General features: G+C 47.5%; 1 protein-coding gene across 3 annotated transcripts in view; it reads right to left on the reverse strand.

Moving 5' to 3' along the window:
- Positions 1–19337, reverse strand: part of SH2B3 (SH2B adaptor protein 3) — a 79937-nt gene that overhangs the window by 58393 nt on the left and 2207 nt on the right. The window contains exons 1-2 of one of the 3 annotated variants that reach the window (XM_035120443.2): positions 6238–6719; positions 2494–3276 (exon numbers count right to left, since the gene is read on the reverse strand). In XM_035120443.2, the coding sequence (XP_034976334.1) occupies positions 2494–3267 (774 nt within the window). In that variant the 5' untranslated portion in view covers positions 3268–3276; positions 6238–6719. The other 2 variants (XM_035120444.2, XM_035120445.2) reach the window with 2 other exon arrangements.

The raw sequence follows: 19337 nt of genomic DNA on the forward strand, positions 1-19337 counted from the left end.
AGTTGTACCTTGGAAGTTGAACGGAATCCGTTCCGGAAGTCTGTTCAATTTCCAAAATGTTCAGAAACCAAAGCTCCTGCAGCCGATCAGAAGCTGCGGAAGCCCCGTCGGACGTTCGGCTTCCAAAAATAGTTCGCAAACCAGAACACTCACTTCCGGGTTTGCGGCGTTCGGGAGCCGAAACGTTCAAGAAATAAGCTGTTTTAAAAACCAAGGTACGACTGTATTCGATTCTGTATGGTAGCATTGGAAGAAAAACAGATAGTTTATCACTCTGTGGCTCCTGGTAGGCATTCGCAGGCTATAAGAAATGAAGATCATGGAAGAAAAACACCAAACATACTTGGAAGGATGTGGGAGACCTTTTGGAATAAGCTGATGGACTTCTGATTCTAGCAGGCATTAGCAGGATTGTATGTTTGCCAAACCAAATATTACATTATGTTGATTTTTATTTATTTTTTTGCAACCCACGTATTACCCATGCGGTAGCGGTTTTCGTGATGAAGGCCATGAAAGCCAGGGAAAGATTTATGGATGACAATGTAAAGACCCCTTCATCGTCTGTTTAACTCGTCGTTGCTTGTTTCCCTTCTCTTCCTGTTTTGTGGGATGAAGGTTTTGTTGGGATAGTATGCAATGAATTTTAATATTTTTAATTATTGTTGTGTGGATATTTGTGTACAGGCATGGTCCTCACAATAAACGGATTTGAGTATTATTATTATTTTGCAATTTTGAAAATAAATAAAAACATTTATAAACAACAACAACAACAACTATGGGCTGTGTAAGTAACAAATTCCTTTTATCTGGCTCCTTCAACATTCGGCTTCACCGGATGTCAACGAATTCCTGTGTTACGACAGGATGAAAACTCTCCTTGGCCCATTTTCTCCATAAACCTCTGTAATGGCGGCTCTTATTTGCCTTTTCTCGAAACATAAAACGTCTCCAAGGCTGAGACCTTTCTTAATAGGGGAGTCATAAACCACCCCCTTGATAATTTTTGGTTTGGTGAAACACATCACAATAAAAAAACCAAAGCACCCCAAAACTTTCTTGCAGTTGCAGAACTGCACCACCGAAAGCGGAATCGCATTTTACAGCCTCAAAACCACCATGAATGCACAACTGAAAAAAAAAGTCCTGGTGGGGGAGGCAATGTCTACCCCACATCTAAGCTTAGACCTAGAGACAAAGCATCTCCCCACCCACATCCCCAGCTCAGTTTCACTTCCAGTAAGCCCACCTCCCTTGGGAAAATGATGATCGCTACTTTCACTAGGGCAAGCACTGTTTAACCAGGTTCTTCTCACCAGTCAAGAAAACGTAGATGATGATGATGATGATGACAACAACATTCTAGTAGAAGATTCACAAAAATGGGTCTCCTTTCCCACACACAACGTGCCAACACGACAACAAACCATTTGGGCAGATACCTCACCATGCAAAGCCTTGACAATGGCCCTGCTCTTGATAAGCTTCTCCTTCCCTGTGAATTTATCTAAAACAGGCATAGGCAAACTCCGGCCCTCCAAATGTTTTGGGACTACAATTCCCATCATCTCTAGCTAACGGGACCAGTGCTCAGGGATGATGGGAATTGTAGTCCCAAAACATCTGGAGGGCTGAGTTTGCCTATGCCTGCTATCCTATACAATAAAGTCCCCGTGTCTCTGCGTCCAGATTCCGTGTGTCCCGTTTCCGCGCTACTGCGCATGTGCCCCACGGACACAGGGATTGGACCAGAGACTTGGAACGCACACGCGAGCGCTCTCCCCCCCCAACTCCTCTGCCTACCGTTTACCTACCTGCGGCCGCCAACCACTCGCTTCTAAGCAGCAGCGCGAGGAGGAGGCTGCGAGATAGACCCGTGCGCTTCTCTCTCTCTCTCTCTCTCTCTCTCTCTCTCTCTCTCTCTCTCTCTCTCACACACACACACACACACACACACACACACAAACCGCCCGCCCGCCACCACAGCAAACCACCTCAGGCGGTCACTGGAGGGAAACGCAGCCGCAACTTTCCCCTCTCACGGCTGCTTTTTCCCTTCGCCCCTCTCACGGCTGATTCTTTCCCCCTTCGCTCGCGCAGGCAGCGCGTCCTGGAGAAGCCCCGCTCGCTTCTCTCTCTCTCTCTCTCTCTCTCTCTCTCTCTCTCTCTCTCTCTCTCTCTCTCTCTCTCTCTCTCTAGCGCCCGTTTATTGAACAGGCTGAAATACACTAGTAAGTACATAAGTACTATAAGCCTGATCTAAAGCAACCCCTTGCCCTCTGCTAGCAGTAGGACTCTGGGCAAAATGGCCCACCTCAGTGGTTCTTGCCATGAGAATGAATGAAAATGCAGGAAGACACAAATTCTGCTTACTGGAAACAAGGCACAGTTGTGCTTCAGGACACCAGACAGCTTCCCCAAGGCAACCAGCACCGCAACAAGCCACTGAGACAGAGAGATAGGCCTCCGGGAGCGGCTGCCTTCACTCACCTTGGGGGGATCAAACACCTCCACGATGTAATCGCCGTTGTCCAAAGCCCCCGCTCTCCGCAAAACCAGCCGGCACCTCTGCCAGCAAGCCCCGCTGTCCATCGTAGCCTCGGTCACCATCCAGTATTTCAGACTGCCCTCTTTCTGAATCTGAGAAGAGGGGTCCGGCGAAAGGGCCCACGGGAAGAACTTCCGGGCAAGGCCGGGCTTTGAAACGGAGTCCAATATCTCCCCTCCTCCGGGGGCCGGCTCCAAGGACCTCCTGCGGAAAAAGCTGCGCCAACTCCTCCTCAGGCGGTCCAGGGAAAAGGGTCTCCTCGGGGCCGACGGGGAAGCTGTTCCTGCAAGCTCCTCAGAGCTCCAGGCCTTGGGCAGGCCTCGGGGGTGGGCCTCGGGGTTCCTGGCGGCCTGGTCAGCCAGCTCCACTTCGGCTTTGGCCACGACTCCCCTGAGGGAGCCCCCCGCCTGCTTCCGGCCGGTCTCCCGGTAGTCCCGCACCCTGCTGAAGGGGAGGATGCGGAACCGGTTCATGGCACAGCCGTCCTTCACCTCATTGCGGAAGTACTGCTGGAAAAGGTCAGCGAACTGAAGGGAGAAGTTCTCGGCCGCCAGGACTTCGTGCTGGGGGTTCTCGCTGACAAACAGGAGGTACTTGCGGGCCAGCTCTCTGGCGGTGGAGATGGCATGGTGCTCGCAAAACTCATTCCAGCCGCCAGGGTGCGCGGGGTCGCCTGGCGGGGCAGGGAGCCCGTTCATCACAGGGGCCGGAAACATTTGGGTGCACTGCGGAAAAACGAGAACACAACCGCAATAGGAATAAATGGCAAAAGTAGTAATAATAGTAATAATGCTGCAGGAGCAACAATGGACTTGAATTCATAGGCACTGTGGGTTCTGACTATACGGGTCAATTTTGAGAGAGTTCCCCTCAGGAGAGTTTTCATTTATTTTATTTATTTCATAAGATTTCTACACTGCCTGATTGCAAAAAGAAGAAGAAAGGAAACTCAAAGGGGTTTACCAAAAGAGAGCTGGTTGGTTTCTTACGTCCCCTAAGAACAACAACATCCCTGTATTATCTTTCAAGGACATTTTAAACCCAAAACCTCTTATTTAGTCAGTGAAACTGAGTGGAAAGGGTGTCTGGTTAGGATTCGGAGAGATCCAGGTTCCAAGGTCAGCTCAAGGGCAACCTTCAGTTGCTATGGCTCAGCTTGGCCTACCTCACAGGGTTGTTAGGAGGAGAGGGTTAGGGAAGAGACAACACAGCAATATTAAAATGCAATAAATGCATGTGGTTGTAAATGTATAGCCTTAAAAACTGCAATATAGATTTCAGACCAGGCATCCCCAAACTTCGGCCCTCAAGATGTTTTGGACTACAATTCCCATCTTCCCCGACCACTGGTCCTGTTAGCTAAGGATCATGGGAATTGTAGGCCAAAACATCTGGAGGGCCGCAGTTTGGGGATGCCTGTTTCAGACCATCTATAGGAGAAGGTTGTTCCTGGCTATCACATCAGAGCAGCCCCCTGACCTCCACCACCGCCCCCAGTTTTGCACACAGACCAGGTTCTTCCAAGGAAAAGGAATAGACATGCTACGTTTTCAAGTATCTGCTCCACAACCCATTGCATACAGGTGGCCCTGCACTCTGGATCTGACCCTCAGGATTTCTCCCCAGGCAAGACGCTCTCCCAAGCAACACCTACTTGTTTGTTTGTATTCTCCTTGCGTGCTTGTACCTGGCTGGGATGCGTCCCTGAACTCTGGAAGTGGAACTGTGGTATCATAGTGCTTTGAATGAATGTTGTGAGTGTGGTCTTAGTTCCACACTTTGCAATGGGATGATATCCTGCACTGCAATGCATCTACCTTAGCGGGGCAGGCATGCTGTGAGGCATACAAGCACCCCTCTGTCCTTCCAGCACCTCATTCTCAGCCTCTAAGCAGCTGCTGCCTGAGGCAGGCAACCTTGTCTCTACCTAATGGTAGGGCTGGCCCTGGACCAAGCCTCTCAGGTTTGTGCAAGGAAGCCCAGCGCTCTCTCAAAGGCCTCTACACAAAGGCATGGGATTTCGCAGCCCGCTTGGCTCTAGAGCGTGCGGCCCTCCCAGCCAGCCCCTCTCCTCATCCTGCAAAAGTGTTTTTATCATTGCAGCGCACGCCACTCCAAGCAGGAAGCGCGTTCGTTGCCTGCGCCAGTCAGCAGCCCATAGGCAGCCTCTCTTCGGAGGCAGGCTCGAGACTTCCTCGAGAAAACCCATGCTTGCAATTAAAAGGCAAACTGACGGGAACGCCTCTCGAGGAAAGTTTGCTGGCAGAGAGAGGGTCCTTTAAATAATAACGATCACAATCCAAGTCTTATAAAAAGGACAGCATTCTGCCCACTGCAGAAGTGCGGTAGCTATGTCAACTTCTGAATCTAGCTCCATCCACCACTGACAGACAGGGCCCCCCCCTGACACCCCCACTTTCCCCAGGAGGCTGAAAAGGGTTCCCCGCTTCTGATTCACAGCTTGCCCAGATTGCAAGCTTCCTTTAACAATCACACACTCGCAATGGGCTGCTCCGCTGAGCACCCAGCGGCTGCATCAGTTGCGATTTCAGATCGGCCGGGAACATTTCACGGTTTCCGAGGGGGGAAAGAGGTCAGTCACAAAACGCTGAGCCGTGCGACATTTTGGGAGCTCGCCCAGGAAGAGGAAAGTTGTCGGGGTCTGGCATGTGTCAAGAGCAAGACATCCCAGGGGTCGGAGTGGGGAACAGGAAGACATAGCAGGGAGCGATCTGAGAAGCAGGGGGTCTCGATAATGGGCGAAGCAAGGAGAGAATTAGCTGCAGCAGGCCAGGAGCTGGAGCGAAGGAGATAGCAGGACGGAGAGGATCCTTCCTTACGCTGCTGGTGGTGCAGAGAATTCACATGCCCTTGGTCAGAACGAACGCAAGGAAGAAGCAGGGGCACCACGTGGCTGAGAAGACCCCCACAGATACCACGCCACCACGATTTCTGGGCGGCCGAACCCCAGGTGGGGCGAGCCACCCGGCCCAGAAGAGCCGGCAGAACTTGGAAGCCAATGCCAGAAGCCTCAAATCTGCTCCGGATCCAGAACCCAGAAAGGCATGCAAATGTGCTCCGCTGCTGGTCGGGCGCACGAGCTCTTGCCCCCCAGTCGGGCCCCCGCCTGCTGGGTCTATCAGCGAGACCAGCCTGTGGATGACTCAGCAACTGCTCTCGCTTCCACACACCAGGCCTCGTGCTTCACCGCAAGCTCTCCAGTGGTCACTGGGAAACGGGTGGGGGGAGAGGCGAGAGCGTGGGTGGGTGGGATCCAGAGACCATAGTTAAACAGGAGAAACCCCCAAGCACCACAATACCCCTGCCCTGCAAACAAACAAACAAACAAAACAAAAAAAACCGGTCCTCCTACAAAAGGAGAGGAGCCATATTTGGATTTTTCCTTCCCATCGGACAACTACGTACCATGCGTCTGGATACGGCAGCTTTGCAGAAACTCCCATTTTAAAGCCAGAATTGTCTTAACAACACACTCGTGCCTTGAGCGCACACACACACTGAAAATAGCCCACCCGGCAGTGGAACCCCCCCTCTAAGTGACACAGCCAAAAATTGCAAAACAGCAAGCCCAATTTCGGGAAGGGGCTTTCCCCGCACTTCAGCGCAGCAGAGAAAGTAAAGGAAGGAGACCAACCCCCAAATCGACACAAGATGCGCACCGTTACCTTGCAGGTGGCAGACTGGCACCTGTGGTCGTGCTGGCCGGAGGGGGAGGCCCACCCATTTGGGAATGAAAGCTCCGGGCACAAAAGTGGAGGCCCCCCCTACTTGTGTGCGCAGAGATCCCAAGCACGCACTAGGAAGGGCAGCGTTGACGTGCGCCAACAGCAGCCGCGCAACACCGAAATAGAACCGCTTGGAAGGTTCCCCCTTCTGCCAGCCGAATAGAATAAAAACACACACACAATGGCTTTTTCTAGCAAGCACTATAGGAGGAAGTCCACTCCCAACTTCTCCTCCTTTTTAGACTGGGGAAGTTGACGCGCCGCTCAGATGGAGGCAGGGGGCAGCATAATTTCATGCTCCTGAAGAGCAGGGAGGTCTGAAACTCTGAGGCAGTTGGGTTCTCAATGAGAACCCTTCCCTTGGCACACTGAAGCAACACTACGAGTGCATGAAACAGCATACATATATACAACACACACACACACACACACACACACACACACACACACACACACACTGTACAGCTGTAGGACTGCCTGTTCTCCTCGCCAACCACCCTTCTATTTCCCCCCCCCCATTAACCTCCCGTAGAGCCTCTCTTCCTTTCCCCATGCAATTAGAAATCCTTTGATGGGGGTTGCGTGATGACAGCATTACATTTTAATGTATATAGGAAGATATTCAGTAGCTCACTAGTCTTCAGTGGGAGATGTTCAGGCCGCAATAGGATCATGAGGCCTGACCTAGAATGGGTTGCATCTGCATCACCGCAACCATCTTTCGGAGAGAAAAAGATTTTGAAAAAGCAACGACAGGAGAAAGATGAGAGAGAAAGGACGAGGACAAGCAGAAGCGGAAAAGAGAACCAAAGAGAAGAGGAGCATACAGAAGGAAAGAAAGTGGCTGCCTGCCTGTACTAACCCCTTGTTTCCACGCTGAGGGAACCCTTTCCACAGAGATGGGCCTGCCACAGAGCATCGTGGCATTGTGGACGGTGCTGGGAAGCCCCAAAGTGCACACTGGCCAGGCCTGCTATGTGTCGGCCTGTGACACGCCCACCTCTGGCTGAGCATGAAACTTGAAGCACAAGATGCCCACCGTTCCTGATCTACTCGGAGAACTGCCAACAAACCTCTGAGAAACACCAACCCGTCCCCAGAATGCAGCCAGTCCGGGCACTGCACAAACAACCACATCCAAGATTCTGTCACTCACACACTTAAGACGGCTTTCAGCCGACAGGTTGTAAAAATAAACGCTCACCCTGCAAGGAAAAGTGGGGAAAGGTGTATCGTGGAAGTTCACGACAGGACATTGAAAGTTTTCTCCAAAGTGAAAAGTCTGCGTGTTGTTCATGCACACACACATTTTCATAAATGGCCCCTCAGTACTAACAAAAAGAATCATTCGTCATTACAGTCGTACCTTGGTTTTCGAACAGCTTAGTTCTTGAACGTTTTGGCTCCCGAATGCTGCAAACTGCTCCGGTTTGCGAACTATTTTTGGAAGCCGAATGTCCCACGGGGCATCCGCGGCTTCCGGTTGGCTGCAGAAGGATTCCAGTCGACTTCCAAGCTACGACTGTATTTTGGATTTGATATCCCGCTTTATCACTACCCGAAGGAGTCTCAAAGCGGCTAACATTCTCCTTTCCCTTCCTCTCCCACAACAAACACTCTGTGAGGTGAGTGGGGCTGAGAGACTTCAGAGAAGTGTGACTAGCCCAAGGTCACCCAGCAGCTGCATGTGGAGGAGCGGAGACGCGAACCCGGTTCCCCAGATCACGAGTCTACCGCTCTTAACCACTACACCACACTGGCTCTGTATTTGTATTGAATTTGGAGAACAGGCAAGACCACTGTTGATCGGTGAAGTATGCCTGTTTCCAGTCTCTCGTTTTTAATAATTTTTAACATTGGCCTGTTAATTTTGGTAGCACTAAGCAGCCTTCCAAACCCCTCCCCTTGCTGTTTCTTCTCAGCATTTGATAGTCAGAGGTACATTGCCTTGGGCTATGGAGGTTCCATTTAGCTGTCATGGTTAGCATATTGGACTTTTGGACACAGGAACCCTGGCTCTGAACTTCTTACAGCTGTATCCATCCTTAATCTTCCTGGCATATGATGCCAGCAAGTCACAACAAGAGGCTCTGGAACTTCAAAAAGGCCGAGGCAAATCCCTCACAGATGATCCCCCTGGATGCTCTCCAGATATGGCATCAGCTCCCAGGGGGATGGGATCTTTCATTTTAACCTGCAACCCACTGAGGACATTGCAAACAAGCAAGCCTTTGAGAAACCCAGTCCGCTCTGCTCTCATATGACCAGAGTGTTGGGTGGGGAAAGGCCCATTTCAAAGCACCAAAATCACAAACCCAACTGCAGAGAGTATCCAAAGACCGCTCTTTTTACCCACAAATCCTGTTTAGGGAGGCTTTTTAATGTTTGATGGGCTACTGTGTTTTAATATTTTGTTGGAAGCCGCCCAAATATTATATATATTTTATATATTTTTAGAAATTTTAAAAGTGTTGAGCCATAAATAAAATACCAACAATCTAGAATCGGGCGTTCCCCCCCCCCCCACAATTTATTGGCATTTATGCACCACAATCCCCACCCACATATGAAGTTTGAAACCAATTACCAATGATCTGGAATGCATAATCCCAGAGGGAGACACCCCCGGTCCCATCCTGCCCACAGTGACTTTTCCAGCAGGCAGAGAGAACAGGACGAGGAGACGGTTCACTTGATATATTCCACAATTCACGGAGGGAAAGACTGTCCGTAGTTATGAGTTTCGATGGTTATTTTACACCCACCATCATTTCTGCGGCGCTGTGAGATGCAGTGGTAGCCCTTAGCTCAGAGGGCTTTATAAGGAGATGAGGCTAATATGATTGAGGAGGAGAGGGGGTTTATTGACCACAGCTCCCATCAGCCCCAGCTGGTAATAAATCAGGTAATTGCCCTTCGGGAATACCCCAAATCACCTACCTGAGGCAGCTGGCTCATTCAGTTTAATGGTAGGGGCCATCTTAGCCCAAGAGAGTACACTGTTGTTACAAGTTACAGGTAGGTAGCCGTGTTGGTCTGAGTCGAAACAAAATAAATAATTCCTTCAGTAGCACCTTAAAGACAAAACTAAGTTTTTATTTTGGTATGAGCTTTTGTGTGCATGCACACTTCATCAGATACCAAAGCTCATACCAAAATAAAAACTTAGTTGGTCTTTAAGGTGCTACTGAAGGAATTTTTTTATTTTGTTTCGACTCAGACCAACATGGCTACCTACCTGTAACTAGAACTATGGAAGGCACCACATTGAGCCGCATGAAATGGAAGTCTGGTATCTGATGAAGTGTGCATGCACACAAAAGCTCATACCAAAATAAAAACTTAGTTGGTCTTTAAGGTGCTACTGAAGGAATTTTTTTATGTTGTTACGAGTGTCTACCACAGGCATCCCCAAACTGCGGCCCTCCAGGTGTTTTGGCCTTCAACTCCCATGATCCCTAGCTAAGAGGACCAGTGGTCAGGGATGATGGGAATTGTAGTCCAAAACATCTGGAGGGCCGAAGTTTGGGGGTGCCTGGTCTACCAGGACTCCCAGGTACACAGCCAGCACTCAGGTGAATATTCATATGCACACTGCTGAGAGATTTAGGATCTTTCGCTGGAGTTACGATGTGTGCTTGTTTATTGGGGGGGGGTTGTCTACAATCTTATGCCCACAAGAAGCTCTCACAGAAAGAAATAAAGAAGGTTTGGTTTATTACAAAAAATAGGAGGGACAGAATATATAAAAATGCTGCTTTAGACAGCAAAGTTACAGTCTAAGCAGGTAGCAGATTGTGGGATGGAACACTGGGGCAGACAAGTCACAACAGTTCCTAGAGTGTCCACTAACAGGAACTCACCTGGAGGGACACCTGACTACAGGTCAGTTCCTGTTCCCTCAGACATGCAAATGAGTTGGATTAGACAAAAGCCCTAGCCTGCAATCACTCTCTCTCTTAGCTACTTCCTCCCTCGATGAGGACACATCTCCAGAGAATCTCTAGTTAGCATGGTTCTCACTCTAGGCCTGCAGCCAAGAGTGAGACCAAATGGAGTCTTACTTTACTAAGTAGTCTCTAGATGTATATATACTTGTAACTTTTCTAAGCAAGCCTGCCTTTCTGAGATTATGCTGTAACTCAGGATGAAACTGTAAGTAAACTCTATCTTATTTTATAAACACTGTGTTGTGTATTTCTTTTAAGAGGGACAAAGGGGACCTTTGCCAGGAAGTGTAATATTGAACTATAAAGTGTAATATTGTTATAGAGATTCTAGCGAATCTAACGCACATGCTTTGCTGCGCACAAAAAGGGAATGTCACTCTGCTAATATTGGAAGCTTGCTAACACAAGCTTGGATAGGATCTATCTAATAATATATCCTAATCCACATCCCTAACATTCCCATAAAGGGTTATTACGGCCCAGGACTGCGTATTTTTGTGTATTTATGAAGGATTGCTTTGGATTGTGATTTTGAACTGAGTAGGATTTTTTCAGTTAGAACTTCCTGATAAGCACATGGTCTATTGTTATCCAGTGTGCCTAGGGGATTAGCTACCCCTCCCCTCCCTCAGAGTTTACAGCACTGAGAACTCAGAGGCAGTGAAGATTATTTTGCATTTTGAGATATTTTTAGAGATTTTGATTTTGGAATTTTTGGCAAATTTTTGAATTTTGAGAAATTTTTAGAATTTTGAGATTCCAAGATGGCTTTTGCAGATTTTGATAGTGGAGTTAAGCCAGGATTCATGGCTCTAGATGATGACAATTATGTATTTTGGAAACAACGCCTGATAGCATTTTTAGATGCAAGGAATGTTTTGGATGCCATTGAAAAACCTATGCCTACTGGCACAACAGCAGAGGATTTAGCCAAGATAGCAACTTGGAAACGCATGAACAGCGAGGCCAGATACATAATTTTGAGTGGACTTCGCAACAGGCATCTAACATCAGTTAATAGCAAAGATGATGCAGCTAAAATCTTAAAAGATATTGAGCGCAGGTATGGAGCATCTACTAAGAACTCCTACAGGAATTTGATGAGCAAATTAACTGCGCTGAGGATGAATTCAAGAGAAGAATTCACTGACCATATCAGCAAATTTAGTGAAATTGTCCAGAGGATTGATCTTACTACTAAAGCCCTTGATGAAGAAACAAAGGTTTCATTTTTGATAGCATCTCTAGGACCAAGCTTCAGTTCATTCAAGAGTTGCATGGATCACAAAAAGGACCTGACTTTTGAAGAACTGATTGATCATTTGAGAGAGGAATGCAGAGATTACCTTGATTCTTCAGAAAGGAATACAGGGAGAAAGGACACTAATTATGCTTCCAAGCATTTTCAAAGGTCCAGACCCCTGGCGGCACCAGAGACGAAGAGGAGGAGCTGTACGTGGACATGCCAGCGTTGGAGGAGGATGAGGATGCTGATGCGGTTGCACAACCAGAGGTCAGATGCTCATCCAGAACCAACAAGGGCGTTCCGCCACTACGACTGTCCTACTTTGCAGGGTCGGCGTCTCCACCAGAACCTTCCACTTGGGAAGAGGTAGAGCAGATGCCAGCCACCGAAGCCAGTCTCTGGAGGAAAGCCGCGCAGGAGGAGATTGACGCACTGCACAAGAACAAGACCTGGACACTCACAAAATTACCTGCTGGTAAGAAAGCAATTGGGAGCAAATGGGTGTTCAAGGTTAAAAGGGGTTCAGAAGGGGAGGTGCAACGTTACAAAGCAAGACTAGTGGCACAAGGTTTTTCACAGCAATATGGCCACGACTATGACCAAGTCTTTGCACCGACAGTAAGATACAGTAGCGTAAGATTACTTTTAAGCATCGCAGCATCTAAAGGGATGGAGGTGAAACACATCGATATAGCTACTGCGTTTTTGCATGGGGAAATTTCTGAAGAAATTTACATGAAGCAGCCTAAAGGTTTTATAAAGCCAAATGAGGCACATTTAGTTTGCAAGCTTCAAAAGGGACTGTATGGTTTAAAACAAGCAGCCAGAGCCTGGAACTTAAAATTGCATGGAATGCTGGTGAAACTTGGGTACAAGCAAGGTGAAGCTGACAAGTGTTTGTACACTAAGCAGAGTAATGGACAATTTTCTTATATTCTTGCCTTCGTTGACGACCTTTTAATCGCAACGTCAAATGACAGGGATTATAAAAATGTAGTCCAGCACCTCAACAAGGAAGTGCAAGTGAAGGAATTAGGACCAGTTGAGTATTACCTCGGGATTCAAGTGGAAAGAGAACAGGATGGTTCATTTCTACTTAATCAGAAGCAAAAGATAATTGAACTGTTGGAGAGTATGCAATTGCAGGATGCAAAACCCGTCAACACCCCGATGGCTACAGACTTCTTAAAGAACCAAGAGGATTCGAAGCTGCTGCCAAACAACACAGAGTATCGTTCAGCAATTGGTAAACTTTTGTATTTAGTTACCACATGCAGACCTGATCTAGCCAATGCAGTAGGGATTCTCAGCAAGAAAGTGAGTAGTCCCACTGAGCATGATTGGGTTGGTGTGAAGAGGGTGGTTCGATATCTTAAGGGTACAATGGATTGTAAATTAAAGTTACCAGCTGTCAGTGACCCTAAACTCATTGGGTACACTGATGCTGACTGGGCGGGTGATAATTCTGATTATAAATCCACAAGCGGGCATGTCTTTATGTATGGGGGCGGAGCTATCACATGGGGCAGTTATAAACAGAAATGTATAGCTTTATCGTCTACAGAATCGGAATATGTTGCGGCTACAGAAGCGTGCAGAGAGATTTCCTGGCTGGACCAACTCCTAACAGACTTTGGCGTGGAGAGAAAGGAACCTATAAGCCTGCTGGAGGACAACCAAAGCTGTCTAAAGCTGGCGCAGAATGAGAAGTTCCTAGCACGCTCAAAACACATTGGGGTCAGGTACCACTACGTTCGCCAGATGATACAAGATGGACTTGTCGAACTGTCGTACTGCTGCACATCGGAGATGACAGCAGACATCCTAACAAAACCCCTGCCAAGACAGAGTTTCCAGAACCTGCGTGTCAAGCTGGGACTCTTGGGTGGTTGAATAAAGTTGCTTATGTTTTGTTTTGTATGTAATGAATGTTGTGAATTGCCTGAGAAGGGGTTTGTGGGATGGAACACTGGGGCAGACAAGTCACAACAGTTCCTAGAGTGTCCACTAACAGGAACTCACCTGGAGGGACACCTGACTACAGGTCAGTTCCTGTTCCCTCAGACATGCAAATGAGTTGGATTAGACAAAAGCCCTAGCCTGCAATCACTCTCTCTCTTAGCTACTTCCTCCCTCGATGAGGACACATCTCCAGAGAATCTCTAGTTAGCATGGTTCTCACTCTAGGCCTGCAGCCAAGAGTGAGACCAAATGGAGTCTTACTTTACTAAGTAGTCTCTAGATGTATATATACTTGTAACTTTTCTAAGCAAGCCTGCCTTTCTGAGATTATGCTGTAACTCAGGATGAAACTGTAAGTAAACTCTATCTTATTTTATAAACACTGTGTTGTGTATTTCTTTTAAGAGGGACAAAGGGGACCTTTGCCAGGAAGTGTAATATTGAACTATAAAGTGTAATATTGTTATAGAGATTCTAGCGAATCTAACTCACATGCTTTGCTGCGCACAAAAAGGGAATGTCACTCTGCTAATATTGGAAGCTTGCTAACACAAGCTTGGATAGGATCTATCTAATAATATATCCTAATCCACATCCCTAACATTCCCATACAGATAACAATCCATAACACACCTTGATTAAGGAGTAAAAGATTCCCTAACTGGTCTAAAAGCCTACAGAAGCATGGGCATGACAATTTCGCCATAAACCCACACTATGAGGAGGAGAAAAGAAAGTATATCTGTCCTTAAAGCAAAGCAGAGGAGCGCTGAATAAGTTCTGTCCTGTCTAGGGGAGCCCAACTAACTGTTGCATCTAATATTTTTTTAATACCCTTTTTTGCCAAGGCATGCCTGTGGAGAGGGGAGGGGGTTGTGAAATTTCTATAATTTCCAGAGATACTTCTGGAATTTCCTGCCCTGGTTCTCACCTTGCCCATCTTAGTGAAGAATGGCTAAAGCTGGCCAACCCCCTTTGCTTAACAAAAAGGTGAAAGACTTTGGATAGTGAGCAATTACCTGAACCTAGGCATCAGGGCCGTCTTAAGCACCTTTGGCGCCCTGGCGCCGTGGTGTGACGGATCCCTCCGCCGCCCCCCTGCGCCCCGTTTTCCAGTGCGACGGGCGGCTGGGCAGGCGGGCTCAGCGCGCAGCACCGTCACCAAGGGCGCTGCTGCGCGACGGGTGGGTGGGCGGGCTTGCTGCGCGGCTGCGTGGCGCCCTGCGCCACCCAGCCTGGCTATAGAGCCAGCCCTGCTAGTCATCTTGGTTTGACATCCTTTACATCACCTGGCCATCCTGTGGATGCATGAGGAGCTGAGTACAGTCATACCTAGGAAGTCAAACGGAATCCGTTCGACTTCCAAAAACGTTTGGAAACCAAGTGTGGCTTCTGATTGGCTGCAGGAAGCTCCTGCAGCCAATCAGAAGCCCTGTTGGATGTTCGGGTCCCAAAGAACGTTCGCAAACCAAAACACTCCGAGCAGGGCTGGATTTAGGTCTGATGAGGCCCTAAGCTGCTGAAGGTAATGGGGCCCTTTATATGTTTAGCTGTCCTTTGCCAACAACAAATCATTGCTGTTTTTTGTGTTGAAAATATGCTAGATGGTAATTTATGGACCTAATAGGTATCTAAAGCCATTTGCCACTGTTGCTGTATGTAGGTTTTATTTGTTTTTTTATCGTATATTTTGGAAATGTACAACCAGTGTTTTTTTTCCTTTAATTTTTTTTGGGACCCACAAGAGAGTGGAGCCCTAAGCTATAGCTTGTTTAGCTTATACTGTACATAAATCCGGTCCAAGGTACGACTGCATTTACTTGACAGCTAAATTTGCTTGTGTTAATCCTTAAATCAGATGTGTGTGGACTCAGGAAATTCCTGAATGCCTTTCATCAGGGGGCTGGAATCTGGCTGGTTCCATAGTCACCAAAGCTCATCATGTCGCGTTATAAGAGTTATGTCAATTTTATACTTATGCCATGACCGAAACAACAACAAAAAAAATCCTTCTAGTAGCACCTTAAGAGACCAACTAAGTTTGTCATTGCTATGAGCTTTCGTGTGCATGCACACTTCTTCAAAATGAGTGTATCTGAAGAAGTGTGCATGCACACGAAAGCTCATACCAATGTCAAACTTAGTTGGTCTCTCTTGAGAGTCCCATGGACTGCTAGAAGATCAAACCTATCAATTCTTAAGGAAATCAGCCCTGAGTGCTCCCTGGAAGGACAGATCGTGAAGCTGAGGCTCCAATACTTTGGCCACCTCATGAGAAGAGAAGAATCCTTGGAAAAGACCCTGATGTTGGGAAAGATTGAGGGCACTAGGAGAAGGGGACGACAGAGGACAAGATGGTTGGACAGTGTTCTCGAAGCTACGAACATGAGTTTGACCAAACTACGGGAGGCAGTGCAAGACAGGAGTGCCTGGCGTGCTATGGTCCATGGGGTCACGAAGAGTCGGACACGACTAAACGACTAAACAACAACAAGGTGCTACTGGAAGGAATTTTTTTTGTTTTGTTTCGACTACACCAGACCAACACAGCTATCTACCTGTAACTTATGCCATGACCTACAGAGATAAACCATATCATAAATTCAGATTCACGCACACCTCCCTTACACTGTGGCTTCTTGCTCTATAATGAGACGCTGCTTTCTGGGAACAGGCTGGGGGACAGTTGGTTTGGACAACTGCTACCATGAGTCCCAGCCAGGAGGGCATCAGGCTGCTTCAGAACATTTCTCCTTTCTCCCTGCTGCCTGCACCCTCGCCCTTCCCTCCCTTTGTAGGAGCATTCAAGGTCTTTTCTCCAGTTTCCTTGACAGCTAATCCTGGCCTCAGGGTGCTGCAATCCCTTGGCACCGGTAGAGGCCAGTCACCTGTACAGGTGGTGTCATCTCAATATGAATATTGTGGGTTGGGGGGGGGAGAGGATAAGTGCTCCAACATGGGGCAGAAATCCTAACTTCAGTGGTCTAATGAAGCTTCAGCTCCACTTTTTGCTTATTCAGAAGTGTATTTTCTCACAGAGCACGACCAAAGCTGGTGTAACGCGGTGTTAAGCGGTTCAAGAGTTGGTCTAGGACAGGCATCCCCAAACTTCGGCCCTCCAGATGTTTTGGACTACAATTCCCATCATCCCTGACCACTGGTCCTCTTAGCTAGGGATCATGGGAGTTGTAGGCCAAAACATCTGGAGGGCCGCAGTTTGGGGATGCCTGGTCTAGGACCACAAGGGCCCGGGTTCAAATCCCTACCCCCTACTCAGCCACAATGCCCCAGAAAATTGTCTTCCAGCCCTAACCCGCCTCACAGGGTTCTTGATAGGGTGGGTGCGTGGGCGGGGGGGACAAACCACACTCCCTATATCTTGGGCCCTTGCAAATTGAAAGAAAAAGTCCCCGCCCTCCAGGAGCATACAAATGTCAATGGCAGGAACAGAGTGAGATGAGTCAAAATGGCCAAAGATCTGAGAATGAAGAGGTTAAATGTGACTGTTACTACTACCACTATTATTATTCATTGACCAGATTCGCTGACCACCAAGAGTATGGTTCCATGTTCTGATTTAATTCTTCTCTTTCTTCACAGCCACAAGGACTGCAAAACTTACAGCCTTAGCTCAGCAGCAGAGAACCCTCTTTGCATGCAGAAGCTCCCAGGTTTAATCTGTGGTATCACTAAGCAGGGTAGGGGTGGGAACGTCCCCTGCCTGAAACCCTGGAGAGCTGCTGCCAGTCAGTGTGGACAAGACTGAGCTAGATGGACCAGTGCTTTCATCACCGATTCTCATTTTCCTAAGGGAGCTACAGATTCTAGCAAGTGATCCAGAAAACCAAAAAACAAGTCAAACTTGGGGGTGGGTGGGTGGGTGTTTACATTACCCACGGAAGATACACCATTTCAGCAAAATAACCATAAAACCCTTAATCTTAATTACAGTGGTACCTCTGGTTAAGAACTTAATTTGTTCTGGAGGTCCGTTCTTAACCTGAAATTGTTCTTAACCTGAGGTACCACTTTAGCTAATGGGGCCTTCTGCTGCCGCCGTGCCGTCAGAGCACGATTTCTGTTTTCATCCTGAAGCAAAGTTCTTAACCCAAGGTACTATTTCTGGGTTAGCGGAGTCTGCAACCTGAAGCGTCTGTAACCCGAGGTACCACTGTAATCTGGTTTCTAGCAGACACCTAAATATATATAATGATGGGGCTCACCGGCTCTCAACTAGCAGACTATTCTCCAAAGCAGAGGGCATCCTCTGCTCCCTAAGAGAGCCTTGCAGATTGTTGCCTCTTAGATCTAAACCATGGGTAGGCAAACTAAGGCCCAGGGGCCAGATCCAGCCCAATCATCTTCTAAATCCGGCCCGCAGATGGTCCGGGAATCAGCATGTTTTTACATGAGTAGAATGTGACCTTTTATTTAAAATGCATCTCTGGGTTATTTGTGGGGCATAGGAATTTGTTCATTTCCCCCCCTTCAAAAACAAGGTCTGAGGTTGGAGAGGGTCACAAGGGGACTTAAAAGAGCCTTAACGGGGGTAGCATTGGGTGTAAGAGGAATAGTGGTAATGGGGGAAGGGATTTGGGTCAGCCGGCCTAATTTGGATCACCCTGAACCAGAAAACACAGCCATCCTTCAAAATCTGCACTTCTCAGAATTTTGTGGTTCAGTTCTCTATATATTAAGGGGAAGATTGCCTAATACCATCCATAGCAATGAACTAACACTAAAATGCATTATGCTAGGCGGGGTGAAATTACATTTTAAAATGTTGGTTATTAGGAATGATTCACAATAAACGGCTGGTGAATTTTCATGACAACTTCTAATGAGAAAAATGGCAACAACAACAACAAAAAAGAAATGTTGGAAATCAAAATTGACAGATTTGCCCACCTGTGGCTGGAGAATTTCAGTACTTGCAGCTTTTTTGGGGGGGGGGGATTCATTCTCTGTCCTGAAAGGCATAGCAAGGGCACTGGCCATAGCTGTCAAGTTTTCACTTTTCTCGCAAGGAAGCCTAGCATAAGGGAATTTCCCTTTAAAAAAGGGAGAACTTGACAGCTATGGCACTGGCCCTCTTTTGCACCAGGGCAGCCTAGCAAAGGCCAAAGGATCACACCAACCAATTCTTCTTTTTCCACATACACTCAGGACACAGTCCTTCAAGAATCGCTCAGTGGATTGAAGGGGAGACATAGGAAATATGACTGGCAAATAAAGCATTTTTTTTTTCAGAGATGGGTCAAATGCAAACTAACGGCTGGACTAATTCCACAAAAGCACATAGGTACATTAGCATTGCACATAGAAAAGAGAAGCCTGACATTCTCAGCTTTAATTTAGTTTGTGGGTCTTGTTTTTTTTTTAAAGTTTCTAGTCATTGAAGAGGAAAGGTTGCTGCAACCTTATTTGGCAGTGGGGCAGGGAAGATTTGAGGGGTGGTGGTGTTCATGATTATGTCTAGGATTAAAGCCTCTGTGGGGAGGGGGGGCCTACATGAAGGAACTGGGAACACCCATTTGAGAGGCTGTGATTTTGCTGACATTGGTTGTATTTATTTATTCTGTCCATTTACATAACCTAACTTTTAAAAATACTGCTTTTGTCCAAATGTGTGTCGGTTCCCCCCCCCCCATCTCGCATTTGTATTTTCAATTAAAACCCTTACCTGGAGAGGCTAATGTTTGAATGGCAACTGGTCTGGGAAATGTATTGGGCGGATGCCCTGATCGGATTTTATCTGGACTGGGCATCTGCATGCAGTGGGAAGATTTTTGGACTGATTTGGCAGAAACATCAGTCTGTGAAGAGATGCTGCGAGCCTACAGAGGGGAATCTTGGACATAAAAAATCACACAGAAACACAC

The sequence above is a fragment of the Zootoca vivipara genome, chromosome 6 (assembly GCF_963506605.1).
Source record: "Zootoca vivipara chromosome 6, rZooViv1.1, whole genome shotgun sequence".
Classification (NCBI taxonomy): domain Eukaryota; kingdom Metazoa; phylum Chordata; class Lepidosauria; order Squamata; family Lacertidae; genus Zootoca; species Zootoca vivipara.